The 23,525-nt window shown below is 39.3% G+C and overlaps 2 protein-coding genes across 2 annotated transcripts in view; both read left to right on the forward strand.

The window, feature by feature from the left end:
• The first annotated feature begins 7,568 nt into the window (after positions 1-7,568).
• On the forward strand, positions 7,569-17,841 carry LOC110966756 (PR domain zinc finger protein 12-like). The gene is made up of 6 exons (XM_051950476.1): positions 7,569-8,310; positions 9,746-9,811; positions 9,913-10,037; positions 11,426-11,581; positions 13,942-14,056; positions 15,874-17,841. The coding sequence occupies exons 1-6, from the start codon at positions 8,061-8,063 to the stop codon at positions 16,347-16,349; spliced, it is 1,188 nt and encodes a 395-aa protein (XP_051806436.1). The 5' UTR covers positions 7,569-8,060; the 3' UTR covers positions 16,350-17,841.
• A 2,676-nt stretch (positions 17,842-20,517) lies between these two features.
• Positions 20,518-23,525, forward strand: part of c5 (complement component 5) — a 39,820-nt gene continuing 36,812 nt past the window's right edge. The window contains exons 1-3 of the mRNA XM_051950468.1: positions 20,518-20,672; positions 22,545-22,740; positions 23,255-23,408. Of these exons, the coding sequence (XP_051806428.1) occupies positions 20,605-20,672; positions 22,545-22,740; positions 23,255-23,408 (418 nt within the window). The 5' untranslated portion in view covers positions 20,518-20,604. The remainder of the gene's footprint in view (positions 20,673-22,544; positions 22,741-23,254; positions 23,409-23,525) is intronic.

Here is a 23,525-nt window from a genome sequence, read left to right on the forward strand (position 1 = left end):
CCAGTTTGAATGAATCATTGATGTTTAACATTTTCAATGACTCTGACCACGCCCACAAACGTTTGGTAGCCAGTTATGGCACCACGATGACGGATATTTAAAATCAAACATATCAGCGAAGATCGAAAGGATGTTTAGTAAAAAATTCAAAATGGTGGAAAGATTTTAATGATGTGAATGGGCGTGGCCTAATTCAGGGATAAAGAACGATTCAGATCAGTGAGAACAGGACAGATGTAGATTCCAGTTTATCCAACTGATTCTGTTCTCTGAGGAAATTACCTGAAACTTTGAACAAAGACTCACCAGGATCATGAACTGTTTAGGTCATCACGATGTCACAGAATCAAGAATTCGTTCTCCAATTCTGACAAACTGGAGAACGTGATGAGGATCAAACCGGCGAAACGTTTGTCACTCAAAGCAGCGACGCCTTACATTAGAACAGAACTCCGTAAAGTTTAAACGGTCCCAGAAAACTTCAGGTAAAATTATCTGCATTCACAAAATAAAGGCGCTATCTGGAAGCAGAAATAAAAGCTGCTGCTCCAAATTTATTATTAACTGCATGGAATATTGAAGAACTTTAAAGAACTGCAGGAGAAGAACCCTGCACTAAATAAAGACGTTCTTAGAATGGAGAGACCGAAACTGATTCATTCTGTTGTGAAGTTTAACATGAAGATTTACAGCAGGGGTGTCCAACATGAGGCCCATGGTCCAAAAGTGGTCCTCCAGAGGGTCCAATCCGGTCCTCAAAGTGTAAAAATTATAGAGAAGACATTAACTGCAGATTGTAAATTAGTAAAACTATAAATTTAAAATCATTTCTAGATCATGATCATTAAACTACTAGATTGTTCTTTGTTCTTTTGCCATTTTGTCTCTTTATTTTGTGGTATTTTGTCTTGTTTTTGTTTGTTGACTTTCTCTGTTTGACTGTTGTTTCTTTCATGCTTTTGTTGTTTCTTGTTTTTGTCATTTTGTGTCTCGTTTTTGTAGTATCTCTTCTTGTGTTTGTTGTTTTTAGACTTTTGTCATATCTCATGTTTTTGCTATTTTGTTTCTCATTTTTGTTGTTTCGCATTTCATTTTTATCCTTTTGTGTCTCATTTTTGAATTTTTTGTCTTTTTTTGTCTGACTTTTGACGTCTGCCTCATGTTTGTGTCGTTTTGTGTTTTTTTGTAATTTGTGTAATTTCTTGTCTGGTTTTTGTCATTTTGTCCATTTTTTGTTGATTTGTAACTTTTTGTCAAATTTTTAGTTTCGTGTCGTTTGTCTATTTTTTGTCATTTTGTTTCCTTTTTGTCTCACGTATATTTTTGTCTTATTGTTGTCATTTTGTCTTTCACTTTGTATCATTTTGTGTTTTTGTCTCGCTTGTGTTGTCTACTTTTTTTGTTCTCTGGCTTTTGCAACTTCTTATCTCATTTTAGTTGTTTTGTGTTTCCTTTTTGTCTCACTTGTCTTTTCTCTCATTTTTTGTTGCTTTGTAAAGTTTTTCTCTTTTTGTTTTGTTCATATTTTGTCTCATTTTTTAAAAATATTTTGTTTTGTTTTTGATCTGACTTTAGTCCTTGTGATCCTCCAGTAAATCCTCTGTGGTTCAGTTCCAGGTGACTAAATGTTGTGTTCCTTTGTAGACACTCTGATCTGGAAGTTGTAATGAGGAAATGATAAACTGAGGATGAATGCTGATGAAACTGAACTTATTTTTCTTCATAAATTTCAGGTTGTTCATGATGTTTAGGATAAAGATAATTCCCTAAATGTGAACATTTTCAGAATGGACTTTTTTGTATTTGAACAAAGAGAAAAATGTGGAGTTGTGGTTATTTATCGGTTCTTATGCTGTGATTTTACTGGAGATCAGACTGGACTGAATGTGGAACCTGAACTAAGATGAGTTGGACATGAAGTTTTTGGGGGACCGACTGGCTGTTGGAGCCTCAAGTGGAGATTTGAGGAACTGCAGGTTCTGCTTCATTTTTGGTTTCGACTGATCTGAGCAGAACCCGGTCTGGATCAACAGGTTGGTTTCATGTTAGAACATCTGCTAGCGTTAGCAGCTACTGGGCCGTATTTACTGACTGACATGCCGTGTTTCTGTTTACAGGAAGTCTTTAACAGAACGGTGAACATCTGCAGCTGTTTGTCCACATCTGGTCACTGAGTCCAACCGCCTCAGCAGCATGAAGACATGAAGACCGGGAGTCATCATTTATTCATGTTCCCAGAGCGCCGACAGATGGCGTGATGTCATCTGTCATTAAGACGTTACTGTAATCACACACACACACACACACACACACACACACACACACACACACACACACACACACACACACACACACACACACACACACACACACGCGCGCGCTTCATGTTCGGCTTTAGTTTTAGTCCAGCAGATAAAGAATGAAACTGAATTTGATGAAAGTGTTCAGAAACGGTGAGAAGAAACTGAAGAAGTTTGTAGAAAAGTGGAGATAAAAACTGAATTTTATTTAATAATCAGAATCCAACGTGAAAGTAGATAAGAGGAAAACAGACAAATTAATATGAGACGGATGGAGATGAAGGGAAGATGATGAAGGACTTTAACGGAAACAAAAGCTGAGCACTATTCCTGGATGTGTGCTGGTCTACCTGACTTTGTGGGGACCGTGTTCTCGTCTGGGACGTTTAGTCAAAGTGCCGTCCAGAAACCAAAGCAGCAAAGAGAAGTCAAATTTATAGGAAGAAGCTCCTGTTAAACAGGAGAAACCTCCGCCAGAACCAGACATCTGCCTCCACCGGTCAGAGTGAGCTTAACGGGTTAAAGAGAATGTAAACCTCTGAAACAGGTAGAGGAACACCTGCAGATGACGAAACAACAAGAGAGGGAGGACATAAAGGTAATCATAGCAACGGGGAGGTAAACATGATTAGAAAATACAACAGAAGATTTATAGAAGGATCGTTCCAGAACTAGAGGACGTTTTACATCCAATAATCCACGTGTAAAACCCTAAAACATGCAGTAGTGCATAAATGTTCTTGTCCTGAGACCAAATGTGAACAACTAGGAGAAAAGAATGTTTCAATATATTTTTAGAATTGCAAATAAGTCTGGAGTTCCCCTAAAACACCATTTTTCTCTTGTCCACCCCATGATGACCAAACTGGATCTCTGATAAAACCGTTAGTCTAATTTAAATCTCCTGGGTTTTTTGGTTTTTTTTTTCCATTGATGTCTCTTGTAATTGTGGGAACATTTTTAATCAACATAATATTTTATGTAATAATTATACATGGAATATGTCCCACAACATGTTAACAGAACCTGTAGAGGACATTTTTGTCATTTTCTGTCTTGTTTTTTGTTGTTTTGTGTCTTATATTTGTCATTTTTTATCTTGTTTTTGTCGTTTTGTGTCTCGTTTTAGTGGCTTTTTGTCTTGTTTCTGTCGTTTCCATCCTCCAACAGTGTTCCTACAGAATGTGTAGAGCAAAGCTATGTCCTCTCTTCTATTTTCCATCTTTTCATCCATTGTCAGCCTTGATTGAATGTCTCTCTCTACCTCATATTATCAGGATCAGACTCATTCTTTGGACTGTTTTCCATCAGTGGTCAGCAGTAACAGCTAGCTAAATATCTAGCTTCTACTGCTGAGAAAAAGATCACATTAGCATGGATTAGAGTAGGGTTAGCAACAACACAGAAAACATGGAAAAAAATGCTACCATTGATGTGGAAGCTTGGATAACTTATTATCTATTATTGATCAATATGGAGCCGAAAACTGGAAAAGAGAAGGATAATTTTCAAACATTTAGAAGCCCAGATGTCCTCCAGTTCTGGAATGATCCAGAAAGTGAGACCAATTTGATAAAGTGTGGACAGTTTGGGTCAATAAGGACGTTGTTTTTAAGTGAGGACACCATGATGAGTGTATCTGTGTCCCCACAGAGAACGGAGTGTCCTGATAATGCGTGCTGGCCCTGAGGGTCCCCACAGAGACAGGTGGACCGGCCGGAGTGTGTGCTGCGGTTGTAAAGTACAGGAAGCGTCTGGCTGTAAGTACAGATGAACTGTGTGTGTTTGTGTCAGAGCTGATTAAACATTAAAGTAATGGAGGTCTGGGTCCAGTCCAAGCGATTCCCTGAAGCTCAGGGACCATAAACCGTCTCAATCAGCCAGAAGTATGCGGACAGCTGCAGATTAGCTGTTAGCATCCAACCTGCTAACTAACCCGTCACCATGGAACAAACAACACAATGTTAGCACAACAATCTCCATCATCATCATTTAGGCTTTTAGTTTCTGATCTAAAACCGTCCCGACCAGAAATGTGAGGCTGTCGTCTGCTCTGTGCCTCACCTTCAGATGCTTCAGGTTGAAATAACAACAACAATAACAATAATCACAACAATAATGATCATAATAACAATAACAATAATAATAATAATGATTCAACTGCACTCAGTCAGACCAGAAAGAGAAGTAAAATAAAATACGTAAAATCACTGCAGAGACAAAATAACCACAAACGGATGTAAACCAGTGCAGCACCAGTAAAACCAGTATAACCAGTATAACCAGTATAACCAATATAACCAGCAGTGAGGATGTCCGTCTGCTGCTCAGACGTTTAATTAACCTGATGAGTCTCCTCAGAGCCTCCATTAGTGCCGATCAATCACTCTGATTGACTGATTGATTGATCAGTTTTCTCAGCCGAGAACCTCCTGGAAACATTGTGGAAACCTGTGGAGATAAAGTCTGACCTGATGGAGCTCTGCTGGTTTTAGAGGAAATTATTTGAACATTGATATTTTCACTGAATCTGAAAGATGAACGGAAGTGTTGAAAAGAGACGATTCACAGAACCAGAACCAGAACTGGGACCGGGTCCAGACACACAAAGACAGAAAAATGTTCAGACTGATGACCTGAAGATGAAAATGATGAAAACGTTCGGAATGATTAAATTCAGACGGAGACAAAAGAACAGAAATAAAAACTGACAATGAGGCAGAAGATGAAAATAAATCAGAGCAGAAAATATGAAAACTGAGAACTGAAGAGCTGCAGGAAAAGCAGAAAGCCTGGATTTATTCAGATGGTTTTCGTGAGGATTTACCCGCAGCTTTTCTGTAAATCATCAGTAGAACCAGAGACAGATGAGAATAAACGCTGTGAATAGAGATAGAAATGTAGAAGCTCTTTCCACAACCACGGATGTTTTATTTGGACGCTTTTTCCAGTTTTGAATGAATGAAGGTTTTTATTTCAGACATTTGAGGAAAAAAACTACAAAACAAAACAAACAAATAAAAATGAAACACAACGAATCTAAACGGATAAAGCCGGAGATGATGTCCTGATCCTCCTCCATCATGTTTTCAAACGGAACCATCACAAACATCAGTGATCAGTGATGGGCCTGTCTGATCTGTAAATGATGACGTTTTACTGTTTCTCTGCTCATCAGATGGACTTCATTTCTGATTTCCTTTTACTTACAGTAGAGTTCAGATCTTCTGAATGTTTTATGGACCCTGGAGAATCTGAATCATCATGTTTAGAATCTGTTGCATGTTTTTGTTTGTTTCTGTTTTTTCTGTTCATTTTTCTTTATTTCTGGGGTTTAGATTGTAGCTTCCAGGATAAACTGCTTAAACTTTTTCTTTCTGTTTTGATGAGGATGAAGCTCCTGGAGCTGTCTGAGATGTTCTCCTCTCTCTGCTCTCTGCAGCTGACGCTCCGCTGTTCTGCGCATTAAGGAGCTTTTAAATGCGGATTATTGCGCAGCGTCTGAGCGCCGCATGAATACTAACGAGGCCGCGGCGCCGCTAATCACGTTAGCGGAACAATATTAGTGCGCCATTTGGGCTCGTTCCCAGCAGCTCCTCCTCCGGCCTCCTTTCACCTCCTCCCGGCCTCTTGTGCTCTTGTCTTTACGCGTGCCAGTCACCTGCCGTGGACTCCACGTCGTCTGCGGATAAAGCGCTTCTATTGGCCGCACAGAGCGGCGCTAACAGCGGACTTCTCGGGACTCTGTGAGGCTTTTTGTTGTCCAAAGCTCATTAAAGCGTGTCCTCCACTCAATAAAGACGCGCCTCCATTAAGAGCGACTCCCGGCCGCTGTGCGTGTGCGTGGCGGCTGCGGCCAAACTGCGCTAAAAAGGAGAGAAAATCCTCCTTCATTCAGTCACCTCAATTCAAAAAACATTTGCAAATCTGCCATTATTCCCAGATTTTCCCTCCTTTCTTTCCCCGCCGCCTCCCGGCTCTGGCACGGAGCCGTTATGCACGGAGCTCCGGGGCGCTCAGCGGGAGCGGAGCCGAGCTCAGGCCGCCGGAGGAGCGCTGCGAGCCGGCTGGAGGAGGCGGAGAGCCCCGGGGAGCTGCCGGAGCCCGAGGGGAGATCAAATCATTTCTACATGAAATTTGGATTCTTAATATTTAGACTTTATTATTTACGTTTTCAGATTAAATACATGAAATATTGTGAATAAATAAATGAATAAGGAAAAAGGAGGAAATGTTCTGAAATAAATTTTGAGATCTGAGCTGAATATGAAAACTAACATGAATAATATTCGAATTTAAAACTCAAATAAACGGATTTTAAATCTAAGATTGGTGTTAGTGTTTAAAAATAAACTGTTCAATCTAAAATTAATTTAGTGTTTTATAATATAGTAAAGGTGTAAATATCAGACTTAAATGTGAGAATAAATGTTGATCTTCAAACCTAAAAACTCCTTCAGGTTTTATTTCAGTTTTCATTTTTTGTATTTAAATGTTTTCATTTAGTTTCATTTTTTTGATGGAAAACTCTCTCTGTGTGTGTGTGTGTGTGTGTGGAGGATGAAGGCAGCAGCTGTTGCCATGGTGATTCTTCCTCTAATTGGTTTCTGTCAATCTAACAGCTGCTGCTCTTCATCCTCACATTCCTCCGCTGCTCTCAGGATTCAACACGTTTGTCTGTTTGTGTGTCTGTTTGTGTGTTTTATAATTCTGTGTTTCCATTTATAATCGTTTTTGGTCGTTTTGTGTCTTTATCAGCGTCTTTGTGTCGTGTTCTTTTTGTCTTTTTGCTCATTTTTCTGTCTGGATGTGATTTAAACTTTCAGACTAAAAGATCCAAACCCATAAATGTGATCATTAAGGTGCTGTTTGTTCCTTAGATGATGATGCCTCCGCCGTGCTTCGCTGCATGGTTCTGTTCAGTCTGTTTCTGGTTGCTTGGTGTGTTTTTGGTTCTTTCTGACTTGATTCAGTTTAAACTCTAAATCCTGAAACTTTCACTTTGTCAGAAAGCTTCTGGTGTTTTTTAGTTTTACGTCTTTTATGGACGTTTTCTGGCAGCGTTGTCTTTCTGTGATCATCTTTATTTCTTTGTGGATGTTTCTGAATTTTGTGGTTTTGTTGTATTTATTAGTGGCTTTGTGTGTTGTTGCTCCTGCTGTGTTCACTTTGTCTGCTTTTTGTGTGTTTTTGTTTATTTTGTGTGTTTGTTTTATTTGTTTTGTGTGTTTTTGTTTTATTTTGTGTGTTTTTGTTTTTATTTGTTTTGTGTTTTTGTTTTATTTTGTGTTGCTTTTGTTTTATTTTGTGTGTTTTTGTTGCCCTCTCTGTCGGTCTAAACCCTCTTTGTGTGTTTTTGTGTTGTGTTTTGTGTGTCTAAACCCTCTTTGTGTGTTTCTGCTCCACCGTCGGTCTCCTTCCTACCGGAGAGTCACGAGCCTGAGCTGTAACCGGAGCCAATAGCAGCGCGTGCCCCCCCCGCCCCATCCACCCGGTAGGAGGGTCAGATCCGGTATATAGAGCCGGTAGACCCCCACCCCCCCTCAGAGCCGCAGAGCCTCAGGATCAGGTTTAGACCCGCAGAGACCAGCGGAGCCTTTCAGCTTTAATGTCATTAATAGTTTAATTATTATTGGCACTGGTTTTATTACTATTATTAGATTAATTATTACTTTATTTATTAGCTTAATCATTGTTTTTAGTTATTCTCGGTTTTTCTGTCGTCATTTTACGGACTTTTCTCGCCGTTCCGGTACCGGGATGGGCTCGGTTCTGCCCGGTTCCTCTCTGGGCCTGAAGGCCTCCAAGCCGCTCAGCCTGTCTGACGTCATCACCTCCGACATCCTGCACAGCTTCCTGTACGGCAGGTGGAGGCACGTGCTGGGAGAGCAGCAGCAGCAGCAGCACGCGCACCTGCAGCATCACCTGCAGCACGAGGACCGGACGGCGCCCAGCGCGAGCCCCAAGACCGCGTTCACCGCCGAGGTGCTCGCGCAGTCCTTCTCCGGAGGTGAGTGACCGATCAGAGAACCGATCAGAGAACCGATCGGCTGATTGATCCGTTTGAAAACTGATCTCACTGATGGTTTTTAAATCATGTTTGCAGTTTTCTGATCATTTCAAACACTAGAAACTGAACAATAATCTTTTACATTTATTGATCATTCTAAATATTAGACTCTGATCAATAATCTTTTGGATTTATAGATAACCTAAACGCTAAAAACTGATCAGTAATCTTTAAATCAAACAGATATTAATCTGCAGTGAAACAAATGAAACATTAAAATCATCACGTTTTAAATTCAGAACTTCTGTTTTTGATCAGATATTGGTTCAGTTATTGATCCTGCTGGTTTAATTAATTAACGGATCAAACAGAATTAATAAAATCTGTCAATTTTAGTCCGTGAAAAAGATTTTAAAAAGTTAAATTTTCAGTATGATTGGCGGAAAAACGAATGGATTTAATGTTTGTCGTTTTTGTAATAAATGATTGAAATTATTGATTATTGATAATAAGATGAATCTTCATCAGTAACTGGTCAGGATGTTTGATCTGTAGTGGCTCCGGGGACTGAAACTCTGCTTAATGATCAGTAAACTAATAAACTGATCACCGGCTGATCGATGATTAATTAATAAAACAGCTGATCATGTTTCTGGTCGATTCTGATCAATAATTCCTCTGAAGGTTTCTTTTAACCTCCCGCCGCGGCCCGCTGCTCTCCCCTCACACACCGGCTTCTTTCCGTCTTAACGGGACTTTAACGTTAAATTCGTTTCTGTTTTCGGTAGAATTCGTTCGGGATAATTTCAGACCATCGGTCCGGGCTCGGTTCCGAGTCCCGGTGCTTCCGGTTCGTTTCTACCGAATTATTTCTGCTGCGCTGGAATCCAGCCGGTGTGATTCCCGCCGCGGAGCCGCTTTTCCCTTCCACGGGTTTTTCAGTATTTTTTTTTCTTTCTTAATCTTCAGATCTTCTCTTCTGCTCCACGTCAGATCGGTTTCACGGTTCCGACCCACCGTGAAACCGACGGCCACGTAAAGGAGGTTCGGCTTCTCCTCTTTCTGTCCCGGACTTTTCTCTGCGCTCATGAATTTAGATTTCTGTGTCAAACATAAAGCGGCTGTTGGAGCAGAATTTAAGAGAAGAAGAAATAAAATAAAAATGAATTAAAAAGGTCCGTGGTGCTGTGTTCACGGCCTGCGGGAAAATCTTTATTTCTATCTTCCGAACAACAAAAGTTGAACCGAAAAAAAAAACCCGCAAAAGAAAAGAAAATGACAGAGCCAAAAACGTGGAAACGAAGCAGAAAGTTTTTGACATGAATGAATGAATGAATAAATGCTTGAAATAAATAAACAAATAAATAAATAAATAAATAAATGGTTTTTTTAAAAAATGTATTTCTAACTGAACTGGGTGTGTGTTTGTGTTCAGAGGTGCAGAAGTTGTCCAGCCTGGTTCTTCCCAGTGAGGTGATCATCGCTCAGAGCTCCGTTCCAGGTAGAACTTTAGTCGGATTCCTGATGTTCCTGTAACGGTTGTTTCTGATCAGCTGATCGGTAATCAATAACCGGAGGTATTGATGATGTGTTTGTGTCCAGGTGAAGGTTTGGGGATTTTCTCCAAGACGTGGATCAAAGCAGGAACAGAAATGGGTCCGTTTACCGGCCGGCTGATTTCTCCAGAACACATCGACCTGTACAAGAACAACAACCTGATGTGGGAGGTAAGGCAACGCGTCACCGCAACTAAACGACAAGATCACTGCAACTAAACAACGACATCACTGCAACTAAACGACAACATCACTGCAACTAAACGACAACATCACCGCAACTAAACGACGACATCACCGCAACTAAACGACATCATCACCGCAACTAAACGACGACATCACCGCAACTAAACGACGACATCACCGCAACTAAACGACGACATCACTGCAACTAAACAACATCACTGCAACTAAACATCACTGCAACTAAACATCACTGCAACTAAACATCACTGCAACTAAACGACATCACTGCAACTAAGCAACATCACTGCAATTAAACGACATCACTACAACTAAACAACATCACTGCAACTAAACCACGACATCACTGCAACTAAACATCACTGCAAATAAACGACATCACTGCAACTGAACAATGACATCACTGCAAATAAACGACATCACTGCAACTAAACGACGACATCACTGCAACTAAACAACATCACTGCAGCGTCATCAACAAACTATTTTAGCACATTAGCTAATTAGCCACCTAGCTGGCTAACTGTGGCTCATCCAACCAGCTAGCTAACCCTGCTAACTATTTCTGACACACTAAGTAAACAGGTGTCTAAATGTATGACTAATGATGATATATTTTTGGTTAGCTGCTGTAGGTAGCTAGCCAACTAGTCGTGATTAGCTGGTTGTTTGCTAGTAAGATAGCTTGCTGACTGGTGACTTGCTAACTTACTTACTAGACTACCTGACTGGTTGGTTGATTTATATCTACCTCGACACCAATGAGCTAACTGGCTTTGCGATCCACCTAGTTATCTAGTTAAATGAATTAATACCTGACAGACTGACTACGTAGCTGTAGTGAGCTAGCTAGGTAACTAGCTAACAACTCACTACAAACAAAGTGGGTTGTTGTTTTCTAGTGAGCTGGTTTGCTAACTAGCATTGTGACTGTTAATTAACGTTAGAAACTAAATGGCTGCTCAATTTATAGCACACTAGCAATCTTACTACCTAACTACTACTTATATGGCTAGGTTGTGAATTAACTAGCAAAGCAACCTGACTAATTGGCCGAGTGAATTTTAGAATAAAAACTAACCTACCACCAAGCTAGCTAACTCATTGACTGCCGCCCAACCAGCTGGCTAAGTAAATGTCTAAATGCAGGCTAACTGGATAACTAGCGCTAGTTAGCTGCTATAGACAACTAAGCAGCTGTTTGTTAGCAGGGATCCTTTGCTGACTAGCTAGCTAACTCATTTTCTTGCTAGCTAACTAACTAAGCCACTTCACTGACCTGCAGAATGTACAATTAAGTAAGTACTAATTAAGCACCGAGCTAAATGACTAAACGGGAGCTGATTGGTCGGCAGGTGTTCAACGAGGACGGCTCCGTCAGGTACTTCATCGATGCCAGCCAGGAGGACCAGAGGAGCTGGATGACCTACATCAAATGTGCCAGAAACGAGCAGGAGCAGAACCTGGAGGTGGTCCAGATCGGCAGCAGCATCTTCTACAAGGCCGTGGAGGTCAGTGAACGCATCACAGCAATGCAGCCTCCTGGTTCTTCTTCTTCTTTTTCTTGTTCTTCTTCTTCTCATCCTTCTTTTTCTCCTCCTTTTTCTTTTTCTTCTTCTTGTTCTTTTTCTTCTTCTTTTTCTTGTTCTTCTTCTCCTCCTCCTTTTTCTTTTCTTCTTGTTTTTTCCTCTTCTTCTTCTTCTTTTCCTCCTCTTCTTCTTTTTCTTCTTCTTCTTCTCTGCCTCCTCTTTCTTCTTGTTGTTCTTTTTCCTCTTCTTCTTCTTCTCCTCCTACTTTTTCTTTTTCTTCTTCTTCTTTTTCTACTTCTTCTTCTCTTTTCTGCTTTTTCTAAAACAAGCAGAAAACCGTGTCGATGATAAACTGGATTGGATCTAAAAGTCTAACCTCATAAATATAACCATTAAATATTTATCGTTTCCATGAATCCATTTTAAATGAGATGAAAATCAGAATTATTTCTGCAGTTATTGATGATCATCAGAGGATCCTGAAATAAAAACAGTGGAGCCTCTAAAATCGGTTCCAATGCAATAAAACTTCAGTTCTTTAATGTTTCTAAACATCACACACGTTCATAAAGCATTATAAATATTATTAATCTTTATTTGTCAGCTTTAATGTTTCTGCTTCAGAGGAACTCAAATGTTTTGTGAACTTTTCTTTAATTAGAATCTTAAATCAAATCTGTTCAGTTTGAGTTCTTTCCTGTAAAACGTTTAAATCCTGAAAAGAACAAACACACAGAACTCATAAAGTTCATCTTTTTAATGAACGTTTAAATGAAAAATCATCTTTTTCAGTTCATTCATCAGAAATCAATCAATGATATAAAACATTTAATAAATCTAATCATCATTTCTGCCTCCATAAAGACGATGATTCCTTCTTTTCACACTCACAGTTTTCTTTGAGTTAAATCTTCAAGTTTGAATCCGACATTAAACGCCTCATTGAACACCAACACATGAATGATAATAAATATAATTATCAGTATATTATTAATGTTTGGAGAGGGTCTGAAGGAAAGATGAACAGAATGAAGATTAAACAACAACAATGATTCCATATGAATAAAAAGCAATAATCATGAATGAATAATTCTAATAATAAACCTTAATAATGAGCCTGAGATGTTTAAAGACGTCTGTTTGTTCTGAAGCTTCAGGAGTCAGAGGATTAAAAAAACCACTTTTATGTTGTGATCAGTTTGACGCTGCAGCCGAGCGTCTCTGACTGATTCATCTCTGCTTTATTTATGTTTGTTTGTTTACACACTGAAGCTTAGAACACTTATAAATAAATAAATATAAAACATACGACAGAAAATATTTAAAAACTCTGACAGGAAGTGAAGCGGTTTGTGTCGAGCAGCAGAAAGATTTTAAAAATAAACAGAATCACAGTGAGTTCAAAATAATTCCATGAAAATAAAGAAATAATAACAATAAATATATTTATTTGATTTTTCAACACTTTAGCCTTTAGCCAAGATTAAAGAATAAAATGTAAAACGACAGAAGATCGACTTCATTTTTAAAATGTGACTGAAAACTATAAATATTGTTATATTACATTATATTATATTATGTTATATTGTATTATATTATATGATATGATATTATATTGTGTTATTTTATGGGGGCTGCACAGTGCAGTAGTGGTTAGCACTGTCGCCTTGCAGCTAGAAGATCCCCGGTTTGAATCCCGGCCTGGGATCTTTCTGCATGGAGTTTGCATGTTCTCCCTGTGCATGCGTGGGTTTTCTCCGGGTACTCCGGCTTCCTCCCACAGTCCAAAAACATGCTGAGGTTAATTGGTTACTCTAAATTGTCCGTAGGTGTGAATGTGAGTGTGATTGTGTGTCTGTATATGTAGTATATTGTATTATATTATGTTATGTTATATTATATATTATTATATTATGTTATATTATGTTATATTATATAATATTATATATTATTTATTATTATATTATATTATATTATGTTATATTATATTATATTATATTATGTTGTTATATTATGTTATATTATTTATTATTATATTATATTATATTATGTTATATTATATTATATTATATTATATTATATTATGTTGTTATATTATGTTATATTATATATTATTATATTATATTATATTATATTATGTTATATTATATTATATTATGTTGTTATATTATGTTATATTATATATTATTATATTATATTATATTATATTATGTTATATTATTAAACTGAATTCAAATCAAATGCACCAAAATCAATATTAAAACTGAAACTAAACATCAGAACCAAAGTGAAACCGATCATAAATCAATAACCGATCGATGTTTATTGATCGTTCATCTCAGACCATCCCTCCGGACCAGGAGCTGCTCGTCTGGTACGGAAACTCCCACAACACATTCCTGGGAATTCCTGGAATTCCAGGAGGAGACGAGGAGCAGAGCAAGAAGACCAAGACCGGTAACCGTTATTGATTATTGGTCGGCTCATCCAGCAGTTATTGATTTATCAGCCAATCAGAGACAATCAGAACGTTAAAATATTAATAAATAATGACAATATTAATGTTTAAACAGCAAATATAGTTTTAATTTGAAACCTGCAGCACATTTAATAAGAATAAAAATAATAAATATGATCTCATCTGTTCTGAGTTATCACTACTGAGTAATTATTATTATTATTATTGGTATTTATTAATATTATTATTGTTTAGTCGCTGCAGGTTACAGATGAATTCATGGATTCAACTCAAATACTCCGTTTTCTGATAAAAGTCAGAAATAAAACGTGGAGTCATGACTGATGCTGGAGGCTCCTGATAGGTCGACACGGTCACCACGGCAACACTGACATCAGCAGTCACCGGGTCACTGAGCACAGTAAATAAAATACTAATATAACCCAGTAGAAGTACTAATGCAATATCTTTACCATTTAGACACATTTCTACAGACAGGAAGGTAATTAGTGCGGGAAAACGATGATGTCAGACGTGGATATTGATGACATCACGTCTTTACTCGGCTCCGGCTCTGCTGCAGGCGCTGCAGAACAACAGAGACGGAGGATAATGTGGAAAACACTGGATTTATATGAAAACACTGAACTCAGGACGATAAACGGACCGCAGACGTCTGTGACTATTAGCTGAGGCGGTTTTAAACAGTGGAACCAGAGCGCCCCCCGCTGGACAAACTGTGTAAAGACACCCAGAATGCATCAGTACAGCAGAGAGGCAGCAGCTGTCTAATTTCTGTGTGATTTTGGGAAACTCTTTCAAACATTTTGGATGATTTCTGAGTAATTTTAAGCCATTGTTGAGTACTTTTGGATATTTTTTTGTAATTTTGGAATACTTTCAATTTCTGTGATATTTTCATCTTTTTTCAGGTGATTTTGGGTCTTTTAGTGGTGATTTTTCGATCTTTTTGTGGTGATTTTGGGTCTTTTTGTAGTGATTTTTAGATCTTTTTGTGGTGATTTTGGGTCTCTTTGTGGTGATTTTGGGTCTTTTAGTGGTGATTTTTAGATCTTTTAGTGGTGATTTTGGGTCTTTTAGTGGTGATTTTTAGATCTTTTTGTGGTGATTTTGGGTCTCTTTGTGGTGATTTTGGGTCTTTTAGTGGTGATTTTGGGTCTCTTTGTGGTGATTTTGGGTCTTTTAGTGGTGATTTTTAGATCTTTTTGTGGTGATTTTGGGTCTCTTTGTGGTGATTTTTAGATCTTTTTGTGGTGATTTTGGGTCTCTTTGTGGTGATTTTGGGTCTTTTAGTGGTGATTTTTAGATCTTTTTGTGGTGATTTTGGGTCTCTTTGTGGTGATTTTTAGATCTTTTTGTGGTGATTTTGGGTCTCTTTGTGGTGATTTTGGGTCTTTTAGTGGTGATTTTTAGATCTTTTTGTAGTGATTTTGGGGTCTTTTTCTAGTCTAAATTATTAAATTATATAATCTCCTGCTGGACAAATAGCAAAAACACTGACTGACAGTATATGAATCAATAAACAACTACTTCTGAATGCATGACAAAAGTGGTCAAAATCAGTTTAAGGTAATCTAAAATAAAACATTTATGAAATAAAATCTCCAAATTGTTGGATGAATATTCATAAAAGCTGAAAACAAGTTGGAGGAGTCATAAGCATGTACTACTAGACCTACTAGTCTTTTTGGGGTCTACTTGGGGTCTTTTTGTGGTTATTCTTCTCTGTTTGTGGTGGTTTGGTCTTTCTCTTCATCACATGTTGAGGTTTGTCTCTGGTTCTTCTCCTCTCTAGATGACTTCCACACCTGTGAAGGCTCCTCCTCCTCCTCCACCTCCTCCTCCTCCTCCTCCTCCTCCTCCTCCAGCCTCGGCCGGATGCGATGCGTCATCTGCCACCGCGGTTTCAACTCTCGCAGCAACCTGCGCTCACACATGCGCATCCACACGCTGGACAAGCCGTTCGTGTGCCGCTTCTGCAACCGTCGCTTCAGCCAGTCGTCCACGCTGAGGAACCACGTCCGGCTGCACACCGGAGAGCGGCCCTACAAATGCCACGTCTGCCAGTCGGCCTACTCCCAGCTGGCCGGGCTGAGGGCGCACCAGAAGAGCGCCCGGCACCGGCCCACGGCGGAGGCGGTGGCGGCTGGGGGAGGTGTGGTGGTGGTGGGGGGCGGCGTCCACTCGCCTCCCCCGTCTCACCCGCCTCAGCTGACCACCGTGCCTCACCCGGCCTCGCTGGTCCACCACATCCCCACCATGGTGCTGTGATGGAGACCTGAACACTGAGGCCTCCACCGTACAGGTAGCCAATCAGCTGCTACCGTCACATCCACCCGGCCAATCACTGACGGCTGAGGTGGCCCTCCGTTAGCCCTCTGAACCCCACAATCTGCCACAGGTAGACATGTTGCCAACATGGCTCCGATTAGACGCTGTAGAAACAGAACGAACCGTCAGATCCTCAACTTTCCAACAAATTCCCAAAACATCAGTTGTTTTTGTAACCAGAACCTGTTAAACCAGAACCTTCCTCCTTCTGGTTCTGGATCTCCAGGATTGAAATGACAAAAACAAGACAAAACGGAGACGACAAGAGAGACTGAGAGGAAAGCCAAAGCTTCTGGATGAATAAAATAAACGCAGCGTGGCTCAGAACCAGAGAACAGAGGAGCAAGTCGTTGGAGACAGTATGAGGAGATGGTAGGAGCTTCAGGAGAAACCAAACAGATGAATTTCCAGTTGATTTCTCTTGAAGATGTTTCCAGAAACGTCTTCCAGAACATCCACTTGGTTACTCCTAAAGCTTCTATCATCATCAGAACGTGGATGACTGAGAATCTAAACAGAAATCTGAGTAAACAACAATACTTCAGTTAAACATCTGAGAAGACATGTTGGACATGATAGTTCCTTGTTTTTACCTTTTGTAGAAGGAATTAGGACTTTTCCTCTTTGTCTTTCTATTTCATGACTCCCATGTGTCGTCTAACTTTAAAAAATCCATTTTCTTGCGATATTTTTTTGCGATTCAATGGATTTTTTCAAATTGCGCCGCGTTCCTGACTTCTGTCTCCTCCTTCACGATGTTCTGGTTTCTCAGAGCTGCAGGACTTTAGACTGAAACGTGAACCACAGGTTGGAGTTCAGAGGGTTTCTCATGTTGTTCCTCACGTTCTACTCTAAGGGTGTAAATGAACATTACCCACATACAGCCGCTAGCTAACGTTAGTTTGGATCGGAACCAGAACCGGTGGAGACGGTCCATTACCTGCATGCTCATTGATTTTATCGCCACATTTCCTGAACACGAGGAGGTTCTCTGACGTGTTCTACGTGTTGCATGACGAGATGTGTTGGCGTGTCCGTATAAATCTGTATCTGATGTCTGCATGCTTGTGGTGTGAGTGGAACCAGGAGGCTGCTGGTTCTGCTCATCAGTGTTCTACCAGTGGTGTTCTTCTGTCTGTGCTTCATGACCTCTAGCTGGACCAGTGACAGGTTCTACTGAATATAAAACTCTAACATCTGTACATGAGGACGGTTTCTCTGAGGGAAGATTCTGTAGCTCCTGTGATGTAAATAAGCTTCAAATTGACAAAGAAAAGAATATAAACATGAGATGCGCTTTATGTCCAGAGTATAAACCAACCGTCACTTTATCTCTGTATATGTCTCTGTACAAGCTCATATATGACACATGTATCGCTATATGAAGTGTGTTGACTTCTATAAAGGTCTAATAAACTGTATTTCACCTCCACTCTGTCTGTAGCTGCTTTATAGAAAACGTTGTACAGATAAAAAACTTCAACTGTGAACCCGAAAAACCCATGATAGAGCTGGAAATATGTAGAAAAATATGGATGAAAGAGAAAACACTTAATGCATGGAAAAGGAATAATGCTGCCACCACCATGCTTCACATCATGATGGTGCCTCCACCGTGCTTCATCATGATGGTGCCTCCACCGTGCTTCATCATGATGCTGCCTCCACCGTGCTTCATCATGATGCTGCCTCCACCGTGCTTCACATCATGATGGTGCCTCCACCGTGCTTCTCATCATGATGCTGCCTCCACCGTGCTTCATCATGATGCTGCCTCCACCGTGCTTCACATCATGATGCTGCCTCCACCGTGCTTCTCATCATGATGCTGCCTCCACCGTGCTTCATCATGATGCTGCCTCCACCGTGCTTCACATCATGATGGTGCCTCCACCGTGCTTCACATCATGATGGTGCCTCCACCGTGCTTCATCATGATACTGCCACCACCGTGCTTCACATCATGATGCTGCCACACTGTGGCAGACCAAGTGGCTGCAGCTCAGGTACATTAGAGTCACTATAAAATTGGGGTATACTGCTATACTCTTATGCTTTATCATTTTAATTGACATTACTTTGTTGTAATATTTTCACTTTGACATGAAAGACTCTTTATTTTTTGTAAATTATTGTCCAAACTTCCAGGAGAATTAATCCGTTATGCAGGTTCCTCTGTAGAGCAGCTTCCTGTTTAGGAAAAGTTTCTGCTTCAGTTTATTCTGGTTCACCGTCACAGTTTCGTGAGAGACTTACTGGACTTCAGAAACCTGTTATCTACAACCTAAAATGGCCGCCGTGAAGAAGGTGCTTTCCAACAAAATGGAGGACTGGAAGAAGAAGAAGCTTTGAGCAGAAACTGTTTTAAGGTCAGTAAAGCTGTAAAAGGAAATCTGAAAAACAACAAACTTTAAATCTGTATACGTTTATCGTAGCAATTTGTCTCTATGCTAAAGCTAATGGTAGCTAACAAAAGTTATATGACTGTTGGTTGTTAGTTTAGCTGGTTTTAGCAGCTAATGGTAAACCAGTGAAGTTAATTCATATTTAACAGACTCTTGTATTCCAGCATTTCTATTTAAATTCAAAGATAAGAATGCTACGTATAATTAGCTCTGTTAGCTAGTCATAAATATCAAAAAGAACTATAATTAGTGATGTCATCAGTATTTATTTTTAAACCTTTACGTTGGTTAAAATAATCTTTGCTAGCTGTTGTTGAAAATAACTAAGAACATTTACTCAAATACAGTATTGAGTACTTTACTTAGTATTTCCATGTTCTGCTGCTTTAACTCGAAGATGGATTGTAATTAGTGAGGCATTTACTTTTTCTCATCTGTAAAATGTGTTTGAGGTTTGTAAATGTGCTGCTAACAGGGAATCATTGGAATTTAGCATTTAGGTTAGTCTGGCTAATTAGTATTTAATATAACATTGTAGGATCTGAATGTTAATGTCTAAATTATGATGACTTTGTATTATATATACAGTTGTAGGATGTTGACATTAATATTTAGATTATTATTCCACCCTAAGATCTAAATTAGTGAACTGATAAACTTGCTGTGTGTAATATTGTCGGATCTTAACGGTAATATCTGGTTCAGTCTGATAAAAGTGTGTCTTAGATAATACTGTGGTGTCTGAATGCTAACATTTAAACAAATCATTAGTATTTTTATTTCACATAGAATAAAATAGTTAAATTAGCAAAATGTTGTGCATAATTAACATCACTGTAGAATCTTAATGTTAATATTTAGATTTGTCTTTTGTTGTTACTCAAAAGCATTTTGGCTCAATAAATGTTTTTTAATGTGATCAGTAAATTCTGGTGATTTGACCAGATTTACTCATAAAACAAACACATCAGTAATATTTGTAATACCAAGAAGCAAAGGAGGCTGTCGTTTGTTTGGTGCAACAGCTCCACCTCGTGGCCTGGATGAGTAACTTCCCCTCAGGATCAAAAAAGCATTTCTGAATCTGATGATCACTAAAGTTTTATTCCATCTAAAATACTACTTTCTGTACAACTACTAATACTTTTATAGGCTTATTCCACCCACAATGCAACTTTTTTTTGTCCATTTTGATCGAGAAATGATTTAAAAAGGCTTACGTCATCCAAAATGCTACTTTCCATCCAAGTACTTGTAGTTTAAAGGTTAATTTCAAGTACTTCTAGTTTTAGAAGTTGCACAGAGAGCAGATGGACTTCTCTTTAAGGTCCAGGTGCTTTTTACTGAAGCTCGGAGGTTCAAATACTTTCTAGCTGACAAGTTAAGATTTAAGGGTTTATTCCACCCAAAACTGTACGTAGTTCTTTATGTAAACCATCTACTTCCTGTTTGGAGTGAACAGCTGGTCCAGAAAACAGGTAACAAAACGCAAAAGTCCTGAAAATGCTGCAGACGCACAACAGTGAAGAGAAAACAACAAATGTGAGCTGATAACAGGAATCCAACTGTTAGGTAAGAGCAGAAAGCCCAGACTGAGTAAACTCACCTTTGTTACACACTGAGCTCTGCAGACACACAAACTGAGGAGTTTCCCGTCAGTCCTGCTCTCTGATGACTCCTCCGTTGGATTTGCCAACAGCTGAGTTGATCAATAACTAACTGAATGTGGCATTGGGAGTTTTGTGGTCAGTTGTGAGTCTGCGGGGCTCAGTGCGAGTCTTCCCTCCAGGATGAAGGTGTGGGTCATCCTGTGGTTTGTGTTGTGTCTCTGCTGGAGGACAGAGGCTGATTCCAGATCGTGAGTTCTCTTCAGGGCCTGTTTATCAGTGATCTGCTTGTGGATGTTGTGCAGCAACAACAGGGGGATGCTAGGCTGTGGTTTGTGTAGTCGTGTTCATTTGTGTTGAAGATTAAAACTTCAGAGCTTCAGGAAGAACCAAGTGGACCTTTAAAAGAACCTAAAAGAGAAGTCCAACTGCTTTCTCTGATCTTTAAAACTAGGAGTACTTTAAGAGAAAGTAGTATTAGGGGTGAACTGATCCTGTTAACCTACTAGTATTTGAATAGAAATGAGCCTTTCAGGTTGAATAAACCCTTAAAACTCCAAATACTTGGACAGAAAGTAGCATTTTGGGGCTAATGCACCTTTAAAATAATGAATACATGAACAAAAATGTATTATGTGTGGTGTAATTAGCCTTTAAAAAACCAGAACTTGGACAGAAAGTCATAATTTGGGGGAAAAAAACTTTTAAACTACAAGTACTTGAACAATAAGTAGTATTTTGATGGAATAGTCCTTTCAAACTCTAAGTATGGAAAGTAGTATTTTGGGTGAAATACACCTTTAAAATAATGAGTGCTTGAAAAAAATATATTGTGTGGGAAAAAAAACGACAAACACTTGCACAGAAAGTCATATTTTGATGGAATACTCCTTTCAAACTATAAGTACTTGGATGGAAAGTAGTATTTCCATGATGTAAACCTTTTAAAAAATCTGTTCCTAGACAAAGTGGACAAAAAGAAAGTAGTATTTGAGGTGAATTGAACCTGTAAAACTACTAGTACTTGGATGGAAAGTGCTATTTTGAGTGGAAGGCACCTTTAAAATAGTGAGTACATGAGAAAACATTGTATTTTGGATGAAATAAACTTGCTAAACTATAAATACTTGGACAGTAAGTAGTATTCTGATGGAATGATCCTTTTGAATTTTAAGTACTTGGATGGAAAGTGGAATTTTTGATGATGTAAACCTTTTTTAAAACCAGCTATTAGACAAATGTAATATTTTGGGTGGAATATAGCTGTAAAACTACTAGTAGTTGGACACTACAAACTGGACACTAAAACTTTAAACACAGAAGTATTTTGGAGGTTCTTTTAAAGAACCTGAAAGAGAAGTCCACTTGTTCTCTCCTGAAGTTTGTAGGTTTAAATATCTTCTTTAATTTTAAGGGTTTGCTTCATCAAAATACTACTTCCTGTCCAGGTACCTGTTGTTGAGTCCGTTTTAATGGTTCAGTATCTCCAGAAATAAAACTTCAACAGCCATGAAGTGTGACGAGAACAGACAGAATAGTTTCATCAGATCATAATAGTTGAATAGATCCAGCAGAGGACACAGTTTTAATTATTGGTCCGAGAAAATGGGGAAAAAGTCCACAACTTTCTGTCCAACCTGGTCTAGTGTCTCCATAAAGTTCCTGTTAGTGTTTATCTGTGGATGGATCCATGTTTCTACTAAAATCCAGTCTTTGGTCCACATTTCTCCAACAATTGAGGCTCCAACATCAGTAGAATCTGATGAGTTAAAGTTTGACCAGACAAGGTTCCAGATTTTAGATGTTTAGACTAAATGTTGATGTGGACTCATTGGTAGGAACCAGAACCTGGAGTTCGTAGAGGTCTAGATGTTCATAGAGGTCTAGGTGTTCGTAGAGGTCTAGATCTTTGTAGGGGTCTCGGTGTTCACAGAGGTCTAGGTGTTCGTAGAGGTCTAGATCTTTGTAGGGGTCTCGGTGTTCACAGAGGTCTAGGTGTTGGTGTTATTAGAGTTACAAGCTGCTTCATGTTGATTTGAGTTTAATTTAACACCGTCTGAGGCTGATGGTACTGAAGGTTCCTGAACAGATGCTGTAGATGAACTAAATAAATCTGTCCTCAGGTATCTGATCACGGCTCCTCTCTCGCTCCGGTTGGATGCAGTGGAGACTGTTCTGCTGCAGCTCTTTGGTTTTACAGCTGAAGTGACCGTCCATGTCTTCCTGAAGACCTCCATGGCTCCAGATCACGTGGTTCTGGCTCGGGAGGTCGTGACCCTGAATACCCAGAACCACCACCAGGCCATTGCCAAAGTCCGGGTGAGATGCTGCATACATGGTATACAGGAAGATGAAAGATGAGCTGCTCAATGCCTCACAAAGAGGAGCTCCAAAGCTTATGCTGAAGTTAAGTTCTGTTTTCTGTAGAGAGGGCAGCTTTAATACCACACCAGTCTGTAGGGGAGGTGAACATAAAAATGAAGTTTGTGTTGCTGTCCTGTCTACATTGATATCAATTCTGCAGTGTTTTTGTGAAATGGAAGAATGATCAGAAAAAACTTGGATAAGAATCTGTGTTGCATCAGATTATTTGCAAAGCTCAAGAGAATAAACAAGATATTTTAATTTAATCCTCTGAACCTCAGTGGCAGCTAGTTACAACTTTCATTTATAGTCACCAAATATAGATTGTTTTATCAAACCAGATTCTGAAAGAACTAAAATATTGGTGTTCAGACCGAGCTAAGAAGTAACCTCTACAGAGAAATAGCTGCAGTTTGTCTGATTACTTCCTAAACAATCTTGATGTAATTTCTTGTCTTTGTGTCTGTAGTTGTTTCCACATCAGCTGGCTAAGAGTGTGAGTCATGTGATTCTCCACGTCCAATCAAACGAGATCAACCAGCACCTGTCCATCCCCGTCAGTCGCTCCAACGGGTTCCTGTTCATCCAGACGGACAAACCGCTGTACACACCGCATCAGAGCGGTGAGAGGCAGCGTCCATGTTGTAGCACGCCCAAAAATCTGCCTGAACTGCAGCTGATTCAGTTATGATGTTCTGGTTTAAGATGATCAAACCTTTCCCATAGTCTTTGTTTAGGTC

The sequence above is a fragment of the Acanthochromis polyacanthus genome, chromosome 7 (genome assembly GCF_021347895.1).
Source record: "Acanthochromis polyacanthus isolate Apoly-LR-REF ecotype Palm Island chromosome 7, KAUST_Apoly_ChrSc, whole genome shotgun sequence".
Lineage (NCBI taxonomy): Eukaryota > Metazoa > Chordata > Actinopteri > Pomacentridae > Acanthochromis > Acanthochromis polyacanthus.

What these genes read in the sequence shown, in the direction of transcription:
- LOC110966756 (XM_051950476.1), top strand. Translation starts at nt 8,061, where the DNA reads ATGGGCTCGGTTCTGCCCGGTTCCTCTCTGGGCCTGAAGGCCTCCAAG. An exon ending in CGCGCAGTCCTTCTCCGGAG is followed by an intron (nt 8,311 to 9,745) that starts GTGAGTGACCGA and finishes GTTTGTGTTCAG; the next exon opens with AGGTGCAGAAGTTGTCCAGC. An exon ending in ACAACAACCTGATGTGGGAG is followed by an intron (nt 10,038 to 11,425) that starts GTAAGGCAACGC and finishes ATTGGTCGGCAG; the next exon opens with GTGTTCAACGAGGACGGCTC.